The sequence below is a fragment of the Cucurbita pepo genome, chromosome LG15, assembly GCF_002806865.2.
Source record: "Cucurbita pepo subsp. pepo cultivar mu-cu-16 chromosome LG15, ASM280686v2, whole genome shotgun sequence".
Lineage (NCBI taxonomy): Eukaryota > Viridiplantae > Streptophyta > Magnoliopsida > Cucurbitales > Cucurbitaceae > Cucurbita > Cucurbita pepo.
In genome coordinates this window covers 3230882-3254428 of record NC_036652.1, presented here as the reverse complement: position 1 = coordinate 3254428, position 23547 = coordinate 3230882, and the positions used below count along the sequence as shown (strand labels likewise).

Sequence of the window (23547 nt, the reverse complement as noted above, 5' to 3'; positions counted from 1 at the left end):
GGACGGACAATGCACGACACCGTATGACACCTCACGAAAATCATGTCTACTCCTGGTAGAATGAAAATGGCTCAAAATGTACTATAGGGGGTACCATGGTGTTAGCTCTCCACCACCCCTGGGCCCTGTGGCCTAAGTGAGCTACCCTGTGGCACATACGTGTGTCACAGTGTGGGCGAGCGTGCCGAGACGAGTGTCTCGGGCGACTTCCTTTGAAATGGGTTTTTGAAGGACAGTACCGGACGGCACGGGTGTGCCGGTATTGCGCCCTAGCCCGCGTGTTGGAGGTTGCTACATACACCCGCTATCCGGTACGGTATCCGTAAATGACTCGGCATGGGCACGGGAGGGCCTATGCCTCGATAGAACCCGGATGGATGGATGTTCGGGAAGTCCCGATGAGATGAACGACACGCGGGCCCATTCTCGATGGCACGACTGAACGAGTTATGATGGCCGACGACATCCCGAGACTCGGGATGGCGTCAAGACATATGGACCCCGTCGATGGGGATCGAGATGGCAAGATGAGATGCGACGTTGTATTGAGAGACCTTGGCCCGAGTAGAGGCAAGGTCGAGCCGAACGAGTTGGCCTAGCATAGAGGCAAGTCGGATGTGTCGCAGATGATTGGACATACACGCACAGGCGGCGTGTGTGGTTGGACAAGCTTGGATTCCGCACAAGCGATGTTCGATTGGCGAAGACAAACCTCGCCTAAGGTCCGACGAAGCCACAAAGCCGGGGCGAAAAATATATATGGGGCTTAATTCCCCTTAAGGCTGGTCGTGAGCGTGTATAGATCACGACGCCGCACGGTTAAGAATACAGGACCGTGACACTGGGCTTGGGTTCTAGGCCTCGATTAACAAGCTGGGTTGGTCTCGAGTTGCAGAGGCGAGAACGGGTCGTGGGTTGCGGTATGGATTAGCATCTGGCTACTGGGGCGTGATGGATTTGGGCCTCGGGTATCTGATTCGAGTTCGACCTGGATTCATCGGATTCGTCTTCCTTACCTGACTCAGCACAATTCTTTGGCGCCACTTTCTCTCTCCTTTGTGCGACAGTTTCCGACGTCGTTTCACGCCTTTTTCTTTCCCTATCTCTCTATCGCCTTCTCCTTCTCTCTCCCACGAAGTTTTGTGGTTGTTGGATGTTCGTGGAGGTAGATCGACGATTCTTCCAAAACCAATTTTCGGATTCCTTCTCTGATGGTGATGACCCACGACATGAACCTGTATATAAGTCTAAGATTTCGTGATCCACCACCGAACATATTAATTTTCTTCATAATTTATTGAAATAAAACTCAGTTTTTGAAACACATTATAAAGTTCAAAGTAAAAATAATTTTTTTTTAGAATTGATTGCATAATTCAAACTTATTCTAACCTTTGTAATTATATTGCATAAATCAGCAACAAACTAGAAAAAATAATAATTGGATTCCAGTTGAAGATATTAAATATCGATCAACGTGACAGGATTTCTATTGAAAATTCCTTATCTCTAACTCTAAGGGTAAGATACAGGCATAAAGAATAAATTAACATTTCCACTCTATCGTAAAGAATGTCGACGAGACGTAAAAAAAGCAACAAAATGTTCGTAATGTGAATATAATATAAGTAATAAGTATTTTTAATTATTTCAGTTGAGAGGATTATTCATTAAAAAACATACAATATTTATTTTTAAAAAATGCACAAAACCCATATTTTAATATATAAATATTCTACTTTTTATAAAACTACAATATTGGTTTAAAATATTAAAAAAAAAAATGATAAAATTATAATTAATTAGATTCACCATTAGGTCGGTCCATAAAAAAAAAGTGAAAGCCCTAACTTGCTTCGGTCCCATTGGGTCAAGGTTTGCATCCAACTTAGGTCGACCTTGGTTCAACCAACTCGTTGAGTTAATCAATTGAACGTAATTATTTAATAATTTTTAATAAATATATTTTTAGATTTTCTAATTCATGGGTTATTAAAACTTAATAAATTTATATTTCTAATTTATTTATTTTAAAATTGTAGGTCTTTTTTTTTTTTTTTTTTAAATTAATTTTACTTTATAAAATTATTGATATTATTGACCGACCTAATGGGCCAACCTTATTTTGGAAATGGTGGCAAGTGAATGGGTTGGGCTGGCTAGGTCCATCAAACATTGAATTTGGGCCAAATATGGATTAGGGCTATGATGCCACAATCATATTCTTTTAGGACTCGGAACACGATCGTGCGACATTTAATCTTAAGTAAGTCAACTAACTAAAATTTGGGTCGTTGTTGGCACGGATGACATATGCTCAAGTCTCTACGTCCCCCTCTTAAAAGACGGTTTTTGAAAATCAAATCAGAGATTTGTTTTTTTTTTTTTTTAAAAACATTTGGAAAGGGAAAGTAATATTGTAATCTAAAATTAATATAGATACCACACATAGGTTAAATGGGCAATGGCATCCGCGTGCTCTACATTTTGATCCTACCACAAACATTACGTTTCGGACAAGCATATCTGTGACACTACGTGAGAGTTCAATTTCTCGACAAGACATCAATTGTGCAAAATCTTAGAGGGAGACCAATGTTGATATGGTAACCCTAACTAGTCGAGTGTAAGAATACTCATAAATTCTTTGATATGCAACATCGTAGTCCCTCCAAATCAAGTTGATTTCATTCCAAATGATTGCAGCAAACACAACATACATGGTTTTATATAGCCTCAAAAGGAGGCATTTGACCTTTCATGACTCCTTTGATGAGTCGTTTCAAGAGTTGTAACATTCATATTTTATGAACACAATAAGCCACTATGTAAATATAACCTTAAATAAATAAAAAATCATAAAAACACATTAATGAAACACCATAACTCTAGATTATGATCTACCCAAAATTTGTAATTATCTAAGAATAAATGAAACCGTCCTTAAAGTTTATACTGAATGATTGAGATGTTTGGATCATATCTAAGAAGAAAGCCTTGGCAAGACCGTAATATTTTTCCACCAACTTATCGTAAGTGAATCTCCTAATTTTCTATAAAGTCTTTTTAGCTTTGACTCGAACATGAACTTGTGAGTACTTGTGGGAGCCTCACCAAAAAAAGGAATTAAGACATTTAACCAAGAACAAGGATATTAAGCAAGACATCCTAATACTATAAAAAGTAATTTTAAGGTAAGGAAGAAAAACTAAGCTTGGAGGACAAAAAGTCTTTTTTTTTTCAATTTTAAGGAAAATTTCCAAATTTTTAATTATTTATGTAGAAGTAATTTAAAAAAGTGACCAAGGATGAAGATTGTTTAAAATAATTATGAATTTTTCGAGAAAAATAATATCAAAATATTAAAATGATAGCAAAGTACCAAAATACTTCTGAAAATATGGATAATTACGAAAATGCCATTTTGCTTAAGAATCCGAACTTCCACATTGAAGTTTTGCACAAAATTCTTCGAAACTAAAAAATCAGGCATTGGATCTCCTCCAAAATTGTACGCAATCTAGAATGTTCACAGATCATCATATCCAACAATCAAAATTTAAATTGGAAGTCAGTAGCTTGTTTATTGGAGAGGATAATCTCGACGAATTATCTAAACAATTCAATCTCCAAAACACGATGATTCTAAAGGTTTCAACGTCGGTGAAAGTTTCTCCTATAAAGTAAGTTGGGGGCATTAGTATAGAACAATAATTGAGGAAGGTCAAGCTCCAAATTGCAAGCTATTAAGTGTTTAGATTTTGAATCTCCTACTCTTGAATTTCTTCCAAATTCGAGAGAAATTCTCCATCGTTTCTTTTCAAACTTGTTCGTACAGTTTCTAAACAAGATTACCCAAAAGTTCTATGAAGAAATCGAGTGCTGAAAGTGTTGAAATATCATCACTAGCCCAATAGAGTTAAGCCCAATAATTGTACTAGCCCAATAGAGTCAAGCCCAATAATTGTACGAGCCCATCATATATTTATGTTAGTAGAGATTTAGGAAAAATACCGAGGACAAACAGATCTAGATATTTTAGGAAAAAGATTCAGATTTGTTAGGTATATATTCAGATTTGTTAGGTATATATTCAGATTTGGTCTAGATTGCGTAGGCTACGGTATAAATACTCCTCCACCCTATCTAGGTTATTCATTCAAGAAATCCAAAAACAATAAAAGGCTCTAGTATTCTAGAGAGTGTCTTGTATTCTTTTTTCGATTGGTCTTAATAAAAAGTGCGTTTCCCACAGAGAGTTGTGTTCAACAGAAAGTACCTAGAAACAATTCCCCCAATTCAATCCACCATCGACAAGCTTCAAGAAAAACTAGAAAATCAGATCCAAGCCAACACACAAATTTATCGAGCAAAGCCAATCTCAATCAATTTCTGCACCTCCAAGGAGTGTTTCCATAGAGATCACAAAGAGAAATAATCTTATGAATGTGCCCAATTAAAGAAAATTCATTTTGGGTAAGTATCGAATTCCTATCTATGGTTTCTTTTCCTTCAAATTGAGGATTCCTTTAGGTTTAGAAGGTCAAATTCAGCAACTTTATGAAGGAATTGAGAGCTGAAACGTCGTAGAACGAGCTACCCAAGAGAACAAAAATCTGGTATTTTGGACAGCTTGCAGACCGAGAGCGAATCTCCATAATTGAAAATACCAACTCAAAGTAGTTCTTTCTAACCAATTCCTTTAGCATGAGAGACTTGAAAATACCAACACTTTCTTTAAAAAATGTTGTTCTTTTGTCAGATTGAAAAAGCAGCAAACATTAAAGAAAGAGATCGAAATTTGGAATTGTTGTATGAATCCGTGTATCAGGAGCACTTTAGCAAATATCCATTTGTCGATAATATGTGTCTAAGGTACCGTCTTTTAGTTGCTCTCCATATAGGTAAAACATATACCCTTGATTCAATTTGACAAAAGATTTTGCCGACTATATCTCGATTTCCCCTTTTTTTTTTTCTACTTGACTTTATTTTTCAATAAGATTCCTAAAGTCAACAAGGGTTACTTCATCATTTTTTTTAAATTTAGTGAAAATAGAGCCTCTCTTTAAATTAGAGCCACCATTCGTAGTTGAGCATTAGAGGTAGTTCCAACTCATTCCACAGATCTTCTTGAAAAAATTTCGGTTGGGGGAGGGGTTGCAGGATTGCTATGAGCTGGAGCTGTCTTCGACCTCCTAATCGATGCTAGATTTTGAGCCTCCAAGCCAATACATTCTTCAACTCGATACAAGAAGGTTCCATTACGGTAAAGAAAGCCAAATATAATTACAACACAAACCACTACTAAAATAGAAAGGTGAAAAAATTCATTGTACTCTTCTCAATAAAACAAAGTTATGTACCTCTTGTGTAAAAATTCATCAACAGCGTGCTAGTTAAAAAGAGAAATGAATGTCACAACACCTATCCATTTTTTACCTTTTCACCATTAGAAAATTCTGAAGTAGGGTAGAAATAAGAAAGACATTATCCCTGAATTGATGGATTCATAAAGAGTTAGAAATCCAAGGAGTTTCCTTAAAATTAGAAAAATGACATTTTTACCGTTTATGCTTACCATTTCTTTTACAAACATTTTTCAAAGGCACACAATCATTATAAAATCTTGTTAGGACATTAAGATTACTTATTTGAGCAGTTCATCCTTAATTCGGTGTCTCGATCATACTTGAAATCTTGTAAAATACATGCATAAATACAATAACAACAATCAACAACAAATTTAATTTAAATGTTGACTTGTTACTTTATTTCGTTGGTTAAGCGTGTGCTAAAAAAGGGAGTGGGAGTAGCGTGTGTTTACAAGCGGCATGGATTGAAGGGCATGTGATAACTAGCCGCTATTAAGGCAAAGGGTGTGCAATGTATCGATGCGATAACTACGATATAAGGGTGAGGAGTTGCGAGAGGTACGTCTGTGATGGTTGAAGAAAAATCTAAATGCATTGAAAGAATATGACATACATACATGTTATTTATTTATAATGGATAGGTAGAGTTCGAGTTGATTCGGATCTTTGTCCAATGAACCTGAAACCCAAACCGAACTATTTCAATTTCAGAAAAATTACCCAACTCAATATACTAATAATTCGAGTTGGGTTAATTGGATTTTTTAGGCTTTTGAGTTGATGTACATCCTATTGCAACATAAGTGATAACAAGATCAATCACACTCACACACACCTAAGAATCAGAAATTAAACAAAGAGAAACAAAGACTTGTAGTTCTAAGATAAAAAATTCCACTACATCCACGGGGTGCAACCAGTCATAATAAAGAAAGTGTTTACAAAGTGTATATCTCACACTCTCACACTACAAATTCTCACTCAACAAAATTCCTCCCAAATACCACAAGGTAAATACAAAATAACACTCAATCTCAATGTCTCAGAACCATCCTAGACGATCCTTTATATATGCATAGAAATGTTGGATGATGGAAGTCCCACATCGGCTAATTTAGGGAATGATCATGGGTTTATAAGTGAGGAATACTAACTCCGCCTCGATTAAGGGGAGGCGCACTTTGTCACTGTTATTAATACTTGGATGGTAGATTTGTTGGCTACAAAACACTTCTTGAAATTCTAATTTATCATTCTCTCCTTCGTAATACACTACTTAGCTAAGCAACTAGAAGGTTCAACCACACCAGAAGCAGTTCCTTTGACTTTTTTGCATGAAGCTTCAGCGATTTTATTATTATAAGTCAGTTTAATGTCTTTCAAGCTCACGCCAGTGCAAAGATTTGTTGGGCTGCAATCAAAATTGATTGCTACTTCAGTGGCTGATGTTCCTTTGATGTCTTCGTATGTTACTTCGTTGATTTTAACTCCCGAATTCTATTCATGAAAACAAGAACCATCAAAATATGGTATGAAAATGGAATAAATAAGGTCATTTTTCAAATATTTTACATGTAAACTTGTTTTAAATTTACANTTTATTATTATAAGTCAGTTTAATGTCTTTCAAGCTCACGCCAGTGCAAAGATTTGTTGGGCTGCAATCAAAATTGATTGCTACTTCAGTGGCTGATGTTCCTTTGATGTCTTCGTATGTTACTTCGTTGATTTTAACTCCCGAATTCTATTCATGAAAACAAGAACCATCAAAATATGGTATGAAAATGGAATAAATAAGGTCATTTTTCAAATATTTTACATGTAAACTTGTTTTAAATTTTAAACGAAACCCTAAACTAGGATAAGCTTTGAAACTAAAACCTAAAGCCAAAAAAATGTTAAAACCAATCCATCTAAAAGATCTATATACATATAACAATAACATATTAATGTTATTGGGATTGCTCTCAAAGTCTCACATTATCTCGAGAGTTGGAATCTACTTAAGTTAGGGCAACTATTTCTAATGATACGAGATCTTTGTCGTTAAATTCATTACCCATAAAGTTTTAACTATATTTTGCCAAGATAAGTCTCTTAATTTAACACGTCTTAACAAAATGAAATCTATTCTAAAATTTAAGTTCTATACATCAAAGTTAAAGTTTAAATATAATTTGAAAAAAAGTTAGAAAATGCTGTTAGAACTGAAATGGCACAATATTTTTTTTATACATGCCAAAGTGACGGAAAAGACAGAATAGTTTTTACATATCCACCCAGTCTATCAACTTTTTTTGAAATGATACAAAAAAAGATATCTTTGGTCACAACAGAAAAACTTTTTTCTGATGAATTGAATAATTCTTGGACATGCATGGATTAATGAAGAAATATACCTGATCGGGGCAGTCATGGTGATGTGGACAGTAATTTTGATCAATTACGATAGGGTTTTCCACGTTATCCATAATAATATGTTGAAAATGAACATATCTAACGAACCCATTGCTTGATCTTCCCCACGACTTAATTTTCATTCCATTCTGAGTCTCCGTAAAATTAGATGATTTTACTGTCACGTTTCGCACTCCCGCCTCATTAGCCTCTTTTCCCAAGCTCCCAATGCTATGAACACACATTCAATGAAACACAAAATTTTAGGTTTAATTTCCTCGTTCTAAGGTAATATATTATATAATTATTTTGATCTAAGATAATTTTAAAATTGTTTAAATCACTTTTCTTAGGTTTAAAGTAACATATTTTTAATCATTAAATTTGATTTAACATCTAGCTATATTTTTAAAATTAATTTTCATATCATCGAATCTTATTTTTAATAATTAAAAGCATGTTTGTGAAATAATTTTGAATGTAATAAAGCTTTTTAAATCCTTTAAAAAACCATTTTCGAACATGGTTGTCATCTTCTATCTTTACCTACCTGATTCCGTGTCCAGGTCCACATGTAATACTTTCCATCCACAAGTTGGAGGTCCCTGAACCGATTGAGATGCAGTCGTCACCGGTGCCAATGCTCGAGCTGAGAATGGTCACATCTGATGATTGTTGCACATGGATACCATCAGTGTTTGGACTATCGTCGGGAGCCGAGACATTTACTCCTGTCATATGCACATTTTTGCACCCAAGCACCACAATGCTGAACATTTAGCTGTTAATTGAAGATAATCCATGCTGAACATTTGGCTGTTAATTGAAGATAATCCATTGATGTTTATGTTTTGTGCATGGACGATTTCAAGATTCTACCAATTTAAAACAATCAAGAGTGAGAACTAGTACAAATTTAAATTAGTATAGTAAACAATTTAATTCATTTTCTTTCAACTTCTAGTCCAAGACAACTTTTCAAATTTTTTTATATATTTACTGAACTTAAATTTTGCCTACCGTGGCTCCATTGGGACAACTCTGCCCTGAGCGTTTACATTTCCATAAGTCAGTTCCTCGTCCATCAAGAACACCACTAGAAATGGAAAGCCCATTTAGGTCTCTAAACACAATCCAAGATCGAGCTTTAGCTAGAACCCGAATGTCTGAAGAAGCCACAAGAGTGCCCTCGATGCGAACAGTAATAGCATTATTCTTACAAGGCCCATTAAAGCTCCCATTTTGAACGTAGAATATGTCATTGGGCACATAAATAGTTGCTGGTGCCGACGAGCCACAGACATTATCCCATGCCTTTTGAAGCACAGGCGAGATGTCAGTCTTTCCATCGAGCTTTGCTCCGAGACTAACAATATCAAATGTTAATTCAGTAGCTAAGGCATGGTTCAAAAACATAAGTTGAAGGGAAAGAAGAAGCCGATATTTATAGGCAAATTAAGAATGATATTTAAATTGTTAATTTTAAAAAATATACATAAAAAGTTATCCTAAGACTTAATCCGACAAATTTAAGTAATATCCGAGAATCTGACATTCGATGGTACGGATAATAAATTTTACTCTAATTCCAGCTTACTTGAAGACTTTGATCGCTTGTCTCAAGTATTAATATTGTTATTATTTATATACCGTTCAACTCTTTTTAATTCTAATATATCTGATTGTTTGACTCATACCAATATTTGGTATTCTAAGTCTAATTTCGTGTATAAGATATCAATTATAATTATAATACTCGGTGATTTGATATCTAAACAGATTTGTCTGTTGATCGATTTTATTTTTATTTGAACTTAAAAGCGGGATGCGAGATTTCGAAAAAAGTATCTATGAATATATAGATATATAGAAAGTTGAAAGGAAAATGAGAAAGAAAGTAAAAGAAAGAGTTTGTTTGCGTCAAATTTGGAAGAGAATCTGTTGTTTGTGCAATGGAGATGGAGCGCACTTGCACATACTAAATCGATTCTTAATAGTAAAAAAATTATTTGAATTTTTATTTGCAAATATGTAAAAAAATAATGAGTTGTCAAATTGGTTTTCAAATTTAGAAATAATTTATAATTACTTTGCATAGATAATAATTTTCGAGTGTAACAAATTTTACGTTTAATAGACTATGATTATGTACATTGAACTTGTGGAGACAGACTCCGAATAAGACGAAAAATCTAGTTTAAACGAAGAATGAAGGAGGCACTGAGGAGAGATTTATCTTCATTAATTTGCATTTTGTCCCCATCCCGACCCCATACACATGTATACGTGTGTATGTATATATATAGAGAGAGATAGATGGATATATAAAGTGTGTAGACTCTATTGTCGTATTGAAATTTAAGTTTTAGAAATGGGCGGAACATTATATTATATTTAATTTATTAGGATGTTTTTTATTTTATTTTTATTTTATAGAAATTATTTAAATTTTAGATATCATTTTTGTTTTATAGAAAATGAGACCAGGTTCAATAGGATTTTTTTTTTTTAGGAAAAAAAAAAAAACAGTGGATTAAAATGGTCCAAAAACAATTGAGAACATAATTAAAAGAAAAACAGAGTAAGAACGAAAGAAAGTGGAGTTTTGGAGATGATTAAGAAAGTAGAGAATACTTCAAATTGGTGACACAAGCTTAAGCTAAATGAGTAAGTGGTCTTACTATCGACATGGTTATATTTGATGTTGACATGTGCCCCGTAGTTCTGTATATGTTACATATATTGATATGTGTGAATTGTTTATGAATCGATATGATTATTATATCATATGTATATGTTATGATATGTGAATTGTATGATGATACTTACGGTACGATGTGCTCAATGATAGGAAACAAGAAGGATGTGATAAACATACTGTAACTATAGGTCTAAGGATATGCATAAGGAAATGATATGACTACGAGGATATGATTTTGATAGATTGATAGAAAGATATGGTTAGGATATGTTCCTGTAACGGTAAGACTAGGATATGTTAATGAAACGATATGATTTAGGATATGTTGGGATATGATATAACTAAGGTATGTTCATGATACGACTCTGAGATGTATAAGGATGATAAGACTATGACAAGTTTAGGAATCGATATGGCTAGGATATGCATATGTAAACAATATGACTAATGTATGTTCATGAAATGATGTGACTGAGATGTATAAGGACGATAAGACTATGACAAGTTTAGGAAACAACTAGAACATGCATATGGAAACAATATGATTACGAAATGTTTACGAAAGGATATGATTATGATACGACATGTGAATGACGGATATATATATATATANATATATATATATATATATATATATATATATATATATATATATATATATATATATATCATATATATGTTGTGATATATGTTATCATATGATATGTATATGATGAAAATTATTATGTCTAGAAGCATGAGACGTCATGATATGACATATTTATGTAATCTGAATGATGATATGATTGACATGCAAAACAACGAACTAGCATGAAATTCAACCCTGACGTATGCATATGATATGATAAATGATATGAGAAATGATATGATAAACGATATAATATGTACGAAATACTAGCGGGGTTGTATTAAAAGATAATAAAAATGAAAAAATATTGGGACCTCATGCATTACGTGTGCTCATGCATTGAGGGATACCCTTATTCCTTCAAGATGGTACAGACACGTAAACTACTAGGCAGAAGAACGACCATTATGTTTTACATAATGCTGCCGTGACAGCTACTACTTCTAATGGGTGTTTGACACAGAGATCTACCAGAGCATGCTCGCCCGACAAGGAAAGGGGCCCAGTGGTGTGCAAACCAACTGGTGGGTCCACACTCGCACGTGTGGGTCATGTGTAAAGTATATGGTACACATCCAAGTTGCCCGTTAGGAGAGTACCATAGGAAAATAAACTGTTATGATAAGTCCCGTCATTACATTCGCATGTTCTTGAATTTAACCCCAATAGTGGAGTCACTTGACTATTTCTTTAAATACTCAAGATACGTGCTACTTCTATTTTAGGTTAATGCAAGACATTCCTGTACGGCGACGACGACATCACAACTTGAGACCATGGCACATGCATAGAGTAGTCGCATTTTTTTTAGACTTAGGCTAGAATAGGATGTTTTTAAGTTAAATGTTTATTTATTTCATTTAGTCTTTTGTTGTATCGTTTTAAAGGTGTTTTCAAAACATGTAAGTCCATGACTTTGATGAAGGTGATCTTTTATGAAAGTTTCAATGAAGTATTTCCACATTTAATTTCTTATAGAAAGAATTTCAAGATACTCAAGAACCAAACAATGACCAGCAAAAGATGAAACATTTTTACAAAAATTTTAGATTTTTCGAGAAAAATAATAGTAAAATATTCAGAAAAGGATAAAAGACCAAAATGCTCCTAAACTTTAAGATAATTACGAAAATACCACAAATCAGAAAATCAGATCTGCGACAGTGGACCGTCATTAAAAAAAAAAAAACTCTAAAATATTCTAATCCAACTATTGGATTTTCACCAATTTTGAGTATTTTCTAGAAAACACATAGCTCATCACATCCAACGGCTAGAATTCAAATTGGAATTCGATAGCTCGCTGATCGGATAGGATATTTCTGATGGATAATCCAGAAAATTCATTCTCTAGATCACGACGATTTTGGAGGTTTCAACGTGGTTTAATCTTCCCCTATAAATTTTGAAGTTGGGCAATAGTATGGAACAAGAAACAAGTTGAATCGAGCTCCCAATCACAAGTAATAGTCGTTTAGATTTTAGGTCTCCTACTCTTGGATTTCTTCCAAATTCGAGAGCAATTATCTACAATTTTCCTTCAAACTTGTCTCCACAGCTGCAAAAGAAGATTACCCACAAGTTCTATGAAGGAATCGAGCGCTGAAAAAGCTCAGAACCTATTCCACCAATAGAGATCGCCATTAAAGAACTTCAAAGAAAGCTTAAAAATCCAATCCGAGGATACAAGCCAATTTGTAGAGTGAAACCAATCCCAATCAGTTTCTGCATCTCCAAGGAGTATTTCCATAGAATGTGTCCAATTGAAGAAAATTAGATTCGGGTAGAATTTGGGGGTAAGTATCGAATTCCCTCCTACAATTCATTTCTCTTAAAATTAAGCAATCTTTTAGCTTCATAGGATTAAGTTGAGTAACTTTGATGAAGGAATTGAGAGATAAACGTATAGAATGAGCTGCCTAAGAAAAGGAAATTTCACATTTTCGGGTGAGTTGCAGACGGAGGACGATTTTTCAAAATTAAGGTCTCGCACTCAAAGACGTCCCTCCAAATCAATTCTTTTAGCTTGAGGGAAGAATAAGGTAGAGATTCCATGAAGAAGTCGAGCCCTAAAAACTCTGAATTGGCTACCCAATAATAAATCCTCTATTTCTAACTCTGGCAAGAAATCAGATTTTTGACGAAGTTTGGAGGTAAATATCTTAGTCTACGATCCATGAGAAGGTATGAATCAATCCCTAGCTCTTCCTTATAACACCATCTTTAAATTTCATGAAGAAATCGAGGGGAGAAACGTTGTGTATGGAGCTGGAGGAGGGAAGTTTCAAACGACGGCACACATAAATGCGTGCGTCTTCTTTCCTATCTAAATGAAGAAGACGATGATGTGGCCGGTTCAACTGAATCAGATATGTTAAACGACCGTGACCTTCCCTCTATTTTTTCTCAATTTTAACCTAAGGTCCTTAATACGTGGTTCTTATCATAATCTTTCCATATTCTCTTAATACTAAGTAAACTTAATTTTCTAGGGCATCAAGCAATCCCTACGATTACCGGCTTAAGAAAATATTTTGGATAGACCCCTTGAACTGAATCAGACTTGTTAAAGAAGGTTAACTAGGCTAAAAATTGAGAGCGGTCCAAAAAATTAAGACGTGCCCAGATCAATCGATTCGTTCATGTTATCATCTTCTTCATGTGGATAAGAATGAGACATGTTTGACCTACCTCCAAGCACCTGAAACTCGAGTTACCAACCCTCTATAATGGTCCTCTCAACTTTGTTCCTTGACATCCATGAAGTTCTAGGAATTGGTTTCATTCAAAATAGATTATTAGACACAAAGATATCCATTGAAGAAGAGGGTGTTAGGATCGCACAACAACGCACACGCTCGATCTAGATGATCACAAAGAAAAGGATAGAGAGAATTGTAAGGAGAACTCTGGCTAAAAGGATTTTTTTTATTGATGACTTCAGGTATGTACAACAAGAGAGAGTACAGAGAATAGAAAGTACGTTTCAAAACTTTACTGGACGGGATATATATATGGTTCAGTCTACTAAATATAGCTTTACCAGATTTAACCATCTACTATATATAGCTATGTACCATATATAGTTTTACCGTTTATAGCTTTACCATATATGGCTTTACCAAATATAGCTTTATCGGATATAGCCGTTGACCAAGTTATAAATACAGGGAGCAGACTCCATAACTCAACAATTCTCCCACTTGGAGACTGATCCTACACCATACCAATTAGGGCTTTGCATAGCTTTAATTTTCCAACATCAACACATTTTGTCAACATGTCTGCTGGATTCTTTGCACCCTCTATCTTCTCCAAACACATATCGCCTTCTTCCACTAACCTGCGAGTGAAATGGTACCGTCTTCTAATGTGTTTTGTTCTTGAATGATAGACTGGGTTTTTCACCAACTGTATGGCACTCTGACTATCTGTATAAAGGATCTTCTTGCACTGCTTCCGGCCTAATTCTTCTAGATAGTCTGTCATCCATATCATCTCCTTTCCAGCTTCAGCTATGGCCACGTACTCAGCTTCAGTAGATGAAAGAGCAACGCATTTCTGAAGCTTAGACATCCAACTCACTGCTGTTCCATCTATAGTGTAGATATACCCAGATGTGCTCTTGCTGGAGTCTACATCTCCACTCAGATCAGCATCCACAAAACCTTGCAGAACTACTTTGCCATTGCCATAACAAAGTGTAGTATTGGATGTACCTCTCAGATATCTTAGAAGCCACTTCACAGCTTCCCAATGTTCCTTCCCTGGATTTGCCATGTACTTGCTAACAACTCCCACTGCATGTGTTATGTCAGGTCTAGTGCAGACCATAGCATACATCAAACTCCCAACTGCAGAAGCGTACGGAACTGATGCCATGTGCTCACGTTCCTCAACTGTCTTGGGAGATTGCCCCTTTGACAATTTAATATGATTTGCCAAGGGGGTAGTCCTGGGTTTAGCGTTATTCATCTTGAATTTGGACAACACCTTCTCAATGTACTGCTCTTGGGATAGATTTAATGTGCCAGCAGATCTATCTCGAGAAATCCTCATCCCAAGGATCTGCTTCGCTGCACCTAAATCTTTCATCTCAAATACTGAAGACAAGCTTGCCTTCAGGTGGTTTATCTCCCTCATACTTGATCCAGCAATTAGTATATCATCCACATACAGGAGTAGAAACACATAAGAATCAGTGTATTTCTTGAGGTAGCAACACTGATCCTTTTCACTTCTGTGGAAACCACTCTTGCTCATGAAGGAGTCAAACTTCTTGTACCATTGTCTCGGTGCTTGTTTCAGTCCATACAAGCTCTTATTGAGCTTACACACCATGTGCTCCTTGCTTGGAGCTGCAAATCCTTCGGGTTGTTGCATATAGATCTCCTCGTCTAGATCTCCATGTAAAAATGCCGTTTTTACATCCATTTGCTCAAGGTGCAAATTCTCCGATGCAACAATACTCAGTAGAATTCGGATAGTAGTTAATTTCACAACTGGAGAAAAGATCTCAGCATAATCAATGCCTTTTCTTTGTGAATATCCTTTAACTACTAACCGAGCCTTAAACCTCCTTCTGCCATCTGGTTCAACCTTGATTTTGAACACCCATTTGTTCAACAGAGCTCTCTTTCCTGTAGGCAACTCAGTCAGCACCCACGTATTATTCCTTTCAAGTGAGCTCATCTCATCATCCATGGCTTGCTCCCACTTAGTTGAATCTTCCACTTGTAGGGCCTCATCAAAGGACTCTGGTTCTCCTTCGTCAGTCAGCAACAGATAGTGTAATGAGGTTGAATATCTGTCTGGTGCTCTGGTAGTTCTGGATGATCTTCTCAACACCTGTTCAGGTGCAACTTGCTCCACGTCTGGTTCTTCAGCAATAGGATCAGCCACGTCTGGTTCTTCAGCAATAGGATCAGGAGTTTCTTGAGCTTCTGTTGTACCATCACTGTGTGAATTTTCTTGCCACTCAAATTCAACTCCCACTTGCTTCGTAGTCTCAGAGTTTATCTTCTCTCTGTCCTTGTACATGACATTTTCATCAAAGGTCACATCACAGTGTCTTAGGATCTTCATATTTTTCTCATCCCAAAACCTATACCCGAACATGTCAGAGCCATAGCCTATGAAGTAGCATTTCACAGCCTTAGCATCAAGCTTATCTCTCTTCTCTGGATCAACATGAACATACGCAGTACAGCCAAAGGTTCTCAAGTGAGAGTACTTGAGTTCTTTTCCTGTCCATACTTCTTCGGGCAATTTGAACTTCAAGGGTACTGACGGCCCTCTATTAATCAAATATGCTGCTGTGTTCACAGCATCAGCCCAGAATGCCTTTGGCAATCCAGAATGAATCCTCATGCTTCTTGCTCGCTCATTCAAGGTTCTGTTCATCCTTTCTGCAATACCATTTTGTCTTGCCTTACCGGGAATTGTTCTTATTAATCTAATTCCCTCAGCTGCACAAAATGTTATAAACTCTGATTTGTTGTACTCTCCTCCATTGTCAGACCTCAGGCATTTGATCTTCAAGCCGGTCTGATTTTCAACTTCAGCTTTCCACTTCTTGAAGGTGGTAAACACATCTGACTTATGTTTCAGAAAGTAAACCCATACCTTCCTGCTGAAGTCATCGATGAAGGTGACGTAGTACCTTGATCCACCAAGTGATGAAACTGGAGATGGTCCCCAGACGTCTGTATGGACCATTTCCAACCGCACTTTCTTCGGTTCTCTGGCAGCCTTTGTGAAACTAACTCGTTTCTGTTTGCCCATAACGCAGCTCTCACAAAGACCCATATCAACAGATTTTAAGCCTTCTAAAGCTCCTTTCGCAGTGAGCATCTTCATTCCTTTGACGCTCATATGTCCAAGTCTATTGTGCCATAGACTTGAATTGGAAGCACTCTCAGCAGCAGCAGTCATGTTTATACACTCTGCAGTAGTGTATAAGGTTCCAGATTTTGTGCCACGCGCAACAACCATGGCGCCCTTCACAATCTTCCAGGAACTCTTTCCAAACTCTGCTGCATAGCCTGTGCTATCCAACTGACCAATAGAGATCAGGTTCTTCTTGAGACCAGGAATGTATCTGACATCTTGTAATGTCCATTGATTTCCTGCTGGAGTTTGTATGGAGACATCTCCCTTTCCTTCAATCTCCAAGGTTTTATTGTCGGCAAGATACACCTTCCCGAAATTTCCTGATTTGAAATTTCGAAACAATTCCTTACTTGGAGACGAATGGAACGATGCACCTGAATCCAAAATCCAGGATTCAGCTGGGCTATCCACACTAAGGATTAAAACGTCCTCAGCATCTTCTGTTGTGTATATAGAATCATCATCATCTTCAGATTTATGATTCTGCTTCTTCTTTAGCTTTGTACAATCTGTCCGAAAGTGTCCTTTTCCCCCACAGCTCCAACACGTTACGTTGGGTTTGTTTGGAGATTTTCCCCGGTTCTTTGATTTTGAACGCCCATGTTTGTTTGAGCTCTTTGATTTGCTTCTTCCCCTTCGATCAACACTGAGAGCATTGCCTGATGAATCTCCAGTTTCCCGTTTGCGAATACTTTCGCTGAGAACTACATCTCGAATTTCATCAAACTTCAGTTTATCAGATCCTCGGGAACTGCTGATTGCGGCAACAACAGTATCCCATGACTCGGGTAAGGATGACATCAAAATCAACGCTTTAATTTCATCTTCGAAATTAATTTCCACCGAACCCAGTTGACTTATGATCATATTGAATTCATTTATATGATCCGCAACACGTCCACCTTCAGACATCTGTAGATTGAACAATCTACGCATCAAATACACCTTGTTCATAGCCGACGGTTTTTCATACATATTTGACAGCGCCTTCATCAGATCTGACGTTGTCTTCTCCTTGATGATGTTAAACGCCACGTTTCTGGATAGCGTCAACCGGATCATCCCTAAGGCTTGTCGATCCTTGAGCTTCCACTGTTCCGTGGTCATGGTATCCGGCTTCACCCCCAACAGAGGTTCGTGAAGATCTTTCTGGTACAGATAATCTTCAATCTGCATCTTCCAGAAACCGAAATCGGATCCATCGAACTTCTCAATTCCAATCTTTGAACTTTCCATCTTCACAGATCGTGGTGAATTTTGCCTTGCTCTGATACCAGTTGTTAGGATCGATACCAGTTGTTAGGATCGCACAACAACGCACACGCTCGATCTAGATGAACACAAAGAGAAGGATAGAGAGAAGTTGCAAGGAGAACTCTGGCTAAAAGGATTTTTTATTGATGACTTCAGGCATGTACAACAAGAGAGTACAGAGAATAGAAAAGTACATTTAAGAGCTTTACTGGACGGGATATATATATGGTTCAGTCTACTAAATATAGCTTTACCAGATTTAACCATCTACTATATATAGCTATGTACCATATATAGCTTTACCGGATATAGCTTTACCATATATAGCTTTACTAAATATAGCTTTACCGGATATAGCCATTAACCAAGCTATAAATACAGGGAGCAGACTCCATAACTCAACAGAGGGGTCACTCACTAGCTTCGGTTTCCAGCTCCTCTTTCCTTTTTATCCTCCGTTTAGGGTTAGAGACCTTATCTATAACACCCTAGCCAAGAAGGTAGCCTTATTACCTTTCCTTTTTTAGTTTCAAATTGTTGGATTTTGTTAAGAGATAAAAGAATGAGCAGACATGCAATAAAAAGAATGAGCCAAAATCGAACTAGCAAGGTCTCAAATGCTGACCTAAGAAAGACGCTTGCGAGAGAGTTTTGAGTTTTCCGACAGGTCGATGTACAATCGACAGGTGAATGTTTTACCAAAGCTAGGATTCGAAGGCGGACTCCCAACAATTAAGATTATAGGAAGGATACACGTTGGCCCTACATAAATAGAAGAAAAATAAACGTTGGAAGCATTTTTCTAAGCTCGATGCGAGGATGTGCTCCCTGTGGATGAGATGTGTGTCAAACTCGGGTGTTGTAATTGCATGTAGAAGCCTTCCTAGTTGCACGTGGGGCACGTGAAGGGTAATTTTTCACTCATACAACCTTTGTTTAAACGTTATGTTATCATTTTAATGATAAGCCTATTATAACTTGAATTAGGGCTAGGCAGTGGCATTTTTGGAGATTTAGAACACCGAGCAAGTGAGAAACGAAAGTAGGCAAGACATGCACGACTATGTAAGTAGCCATTTGAATTCATTTGAGTAGCACTTGTAAAGATCGCTAAGAAATGCTAGCATGCAAGCATGAACTACTTTATATATTTGAAAAAAAGGAATGTTTAGGGCATTGGAATGAGCTGAAATGGTAAGCATGCTATGTATGCTGTCGGCTCCAAGAATGAAAATCTTGAACAATATACTATATGAGATGAATTATGCTATGCTAGATACTCTAAATTGAGAAGGAAAACTATATATTAAGGTGATTGATTAATTATGTCCATGTTTAAGCATGTATGCACGTATTTAGTTAAGTAAGGATACTAGAGTTAGGACGATTTTACGATAATTAGCATGCATGATTGTCGAGCTTTGACTCTAGTGCTCCTAAAACTAAATTAGCCCCAAGAAACTAGTCCAAAGAGTCTTGAGAATGATGTCCGAGATTTAATTAGTCTAGACGCCACAAGAACCTAATTAACCTCCATGACACCTAAAGAAGACTAAGAAAGTTATCAAGCCTACTAGCACGGTGAATAGTATCACCAAAGCCTCAATTTACTATCTCCTCGGTACACCATTAGCATTATCAATGACCTAGGTCATACCTTATAGCGCCCCTACCAAGCGGTAGGTATATAGGAAAAATACCGTCAAACTTGACCTAAAATAAGATAGCACGTCAAGGCTATTAGGTGTCATTGTCTTGTAGAAATGACCAAGGGTCTTTTAAGTAGGACCGTTGCACTGTAAAGCCGTCTTAAGAGGTAGCAACGGATCACTCAATAGCTAGCCTGCACAACAAACTCTCTCCCTTAAAATTTTAACTTTATTGTAGTTCATGTTAAATGTTATATAATTTAATTAGTATTTTTAATAGAAACAAAATCTCATTTATTACCTCTCAACTTAATATCTTTTATCCATTTTTACCTTAAACTTACCATTTTATCAAATTGGAATGGATTATAAATTCATCCATTAATTTTTATCCATAAACAATGTAAAACTATATGTAAATTCACTCATTTCTATAATATTAAGTTTGGTAAAAAATTAAGTTTTATTAATATACTAATTTCTAAAAATATTTGATATTAAATTTATACTAAAATATGGAAATTAAATTGTGGATAAAACATTACAAGAAATTCCAAAATTCAAAATAAAAAAATATAAAAAAATAAATTAATTGAAAAAAAAAAAGAGAAATAAAAATTAAATTAATCAATAATTGTAATAGTAATAATGAGGTAAGCAAACGTAAAATGCTTACGCCAAGCTACAATAATTCCCAAGAATTAGGTCGAAGACAAGACGACATGTCGGAATGGTAAAATTGGTATTTAATTTGGAGGGCAGGAAACGGCACCGCCGATTTCTTCTCCGTTTTTATCTCCGCCTCTTACGCCGTTCCACATTTTCCGTTCCATTTGTTCCCCTTTTTCCTCTCCATATTTCTCCCACTTTGCGAAATTACCGTCCTACCCCCTTTTCCTTTTCCTAATCCAAAGTAAACCAATTTTATTTTATTTTACCTAATTGATTTATATCCTAATTTTTTAATCGACCCAGAGTTTAAAATCGAATCTTGGCTCTATTGAAAATTTTGAGAGGTGACAACGAGAGCTTCATTTGTGTAAATGAGTACAAATAGAGTGACCTAAAATTCCTTGAGTGTATACACGTCAGAGAGTGTTGTGACGTCTTTTGTATTTCCATAACTTATTTTTTGCAGCAAAGTTTCACAAATAAATTCGAGGACGAATCCTCTTAAAGAAATGAAGAATGATATGAACCAAGAGACATTAATCATACAATATACTTCAATAAAGATGTGAAGAAATGTTGTCGAAATTATCAAAGATATTTCAATTTATGTCACGTGGAATAAGAATGAAGTTTCATTGTTATAAATTTTGAGTAGATTACAATTTAGAGTAATTCTATTTCATTAATATATTTTAAGACTTTTTATTTACTTTTGATTACATCTACATAATAGTTAATTATGACTATAAAATATGAATGTTACTAACTCTCGGAATGCCCTTTAATAGTTTCATTTTGAAACTATATAAAGCTATATTCGTAAGTAGACTTGAAAAATACAGTAAAATAAACTTTGAGCTTTCAACCTATGAGAAAGAAAATAATAATAATAATAATAATTACGTCATTATATTACACTTCCAACCTATGAGAAAGAAAAAAATAATAATAATAATTCTTAAAAAACTTAAATACAAAATTAAAGGTTTAAATTTAAAAATAAATTTAAGGATAAATTTTTTTTCTTTATTATTTTTTAGTACAAAAATAAAGTAATATATTTAAATCTTATTTTACATTTTAAGAAAATATTTTATTTCTCCGAATTATTTTGACATTATGATTAGCAATCAAGGGCACGCATAGCGGGGAATGAATGGCCAACCGTTGAAGAGTCATGTGAGGGCATATCCGTCATTTCACTCCATCAAGTACTCTTTTTATATAAATCCTTCAAACCCATACAACTTCCCCACAACCACCATATCCCTCAACTCTTCCCCTATGGCTATTCCTTCAACCCCCTTCATTCTCTTGCCTCTCTTTTTCTTCTTCTTCTTCTCGGTTTCCTCAACTACCTTCAACGTCGTCGATTTTGGAGCCAAACCCGACTCCAAAACCGACATGTCGAAGGCATTTGAGGCAGCTTGGACTAGTGCCTGCCGTTCTTCGGCTGCGGTCACAATTTATGTTCCCAAGGGAAGATTTTATCTCTCAACTACAACTTTCAATGGCCCTTGTAGTAATAATGAAATCACCATGCACGTCGATGGCACGCTCGTCGCTCCCTCCGACTATGGCGTCGAAAATTGGATCACTTTTAGACATGTTGATGGAGTTAGTGTCTTTGGTGGCGTTCTTGATGGTCAAGGAGCTGGATTATGGGATTGCAAAAATTCACACAAGAGTTGTCCCCTTGGAGCCACGGTAAATAATATATATGTATATTAGTAAAGTTACCAATTTTATACAATGATTTTCCTCTTTTTTGTGTGTGTCCGTACAGTCATTGGAATTTTCGAATTCAAAAAACATAATTGTGAGTGGGTTGACCTCGCTCAATAGTCAAATGTTTCACATCGTAGTCAATGGATGTCAAAATGTAAAAATGCAAGGAATCAAGATTTCAGCCGCTGGCAATAGTCCGAACACTGATGGCATTCACGTAGCGCTATCTTCACAAGTCACCATAATCACATCTAGCATTAGCACTGGCGATGACTGTATTTCAATAGGTCCTGGCACGTCCAATTTGTGGATTGAGAATGTTGCTTGTGGACCTGGACATGGAATTAGGTACTTGTTTTCGAAGTTTAATAAACTTTTTGAGCTCCATATGCTTCATTAGTGATATCAATTTGTTTGGTTGGGTTGGTGCAGCATTGGGAGTTTAGGAAAAGACGTGGAAGAGGATGGCGTTCAGAACGTGACAGTGAAAACAGCTACGTTCACCAATACTCAAAATGGTGTGAGAATAAAAACATGGGGAAAGCCAAGCAAAGGGTTTGCAAGAAACATTCTTTTTCAAGATATTATAATGAATAACGTTCAAAATCCTATCATCATCGACCAAAATTACTGCCCCAACAACAAAGGTTGTCCAGGACAGGTCTGTATCGACATCTCTATACAAAATCCTATCATTATTACTTCTAAATCTTATTTCATTCGCTTACGAATAGGTTTCTGGAGTCGAAATTAGCAATGTGAGTTATCAAAACATCCACGGAACATCAGCCACTCAAGTTGCGATGAAATTCGATTGTAGCTCAAAGTTTCCATGCAGAGGGATAACGCTCGAGAATGTGAAGCTGAGTTACAAGAATGACGTAGCTGAAGCTTCTTGTAGCAATGCTGATGGAACTGCTGCTGGCTTAGTTCAGCCATCAAGTTGTTTGTAGGGAAATCATAGAACTATGTAATATTTTATGATATCGATACAAGTTCCAAGGTTGAGGTTATGGTCTTAGCAACCCACTATGGGCAGTCGTGTCAAGAGTCAACATTAAGTTTTCTAGATGTAATGAAACAACTTTTCATGAAATCAAATTCAACTTCATTTAAAGGGAATTAATGAAATGTGAGATCATCCGTCTATTAGGAAAGAGAATGAAATACTCTTATAACCGTGTGGAAATCTCTCTCTAGCACACTATTTAAATTTTTTTTAGGAAAAGCCCAAAGAGTATAATATCTGCT

The 23547-nt window shown here is 36.0% G+C and overlaps 2 protein-coding genes across 2 annotated transcripts; one reads left to right on the top strand and one right to left on the bottom strand.

Moving 5' to 3' along the window:
* Positions 1-6647: 6647 nt before the first annotated feature.
* On the bottom strand, positions 6648-9188 carry LOC111776367 (polygalacturonase-like). Its single transcript, XM_023655800.1, has 5 exons — positions 8793-9188; positions 8583-8647; positions 8323-8541; positions 7775-8003; positions 6648-6872 (listed from the first exon to the last, which is right to left on the bottom strand). The coding sequence occupies exons 1-5, from the start codon at positions 9186-9188 to the stop codon at positions 6648-6650; spliced, it is 1134 nt and encodes a 377-aa protein (XP_023511568.1).
* Positions 9189-21852: 12664 nt separating this feature from the next.
* LOC111776276 (polygalacturonase-like) lies at positions 21853-23249 on the top strand. The gene is made up of 4 exons (XM_023655687.1): positions 21853-22275; positions 22355-22644; positions 22729-22957; positions 23031-23249. Exons 1-4 carry the CDS (start codon positions 21853-21855, stop codon positions 23247-23249), a joined length of 1161 nt encoding a protein of 386 aa, XP_023511455.1.
* The last annotated feature ends 298 nt before the right edge of the window (positions 23250-23547 follow it).

Coding starts and splice junctions, on each gene's coding strand:
- LOC111776367 (XM_023655800.1), bottom strand. CDS start 9,188: ATGTTTTTGAACCATGCCTTAGCTACTGAATTAACATTTGATATTGTT. Junction 8,648..8,792: donor GTTGTCCCAATGGAGCCACG/GTAGGCAAAATT, acceptor TTAAATTGGTAG/AATCTTGAAATCGTCCATGC. Junction 8,004..8,322: donor GGACCTGGACACGGAATCAG/GTAGGTAAAGAT, acceptor GTGTGTTCATAG/CATTGGGAGCTTGGGAAAAG.
- LOC111776276 (XM_023655687.1), top strand. CDS start 21,853: ATGGCTATTCCTTCAACCCCCTTCATTCTCTTGCCTCTCTTTTTCTTC. Junction 22,276..22,354: donor GTTGTCCCCTTGGAGCCACG/GTAAATAATATA, acceptor GTGTCCGTACAG/TCATTGGAATTTTCGAATTC. Junction 22,958..23,030: donor ACAAAGGTTGTCCAGGACAG/GTCTGTATCGAC, acceptor GCTTACGAATAG/GTTTCTGGAGTCGAAATTAG.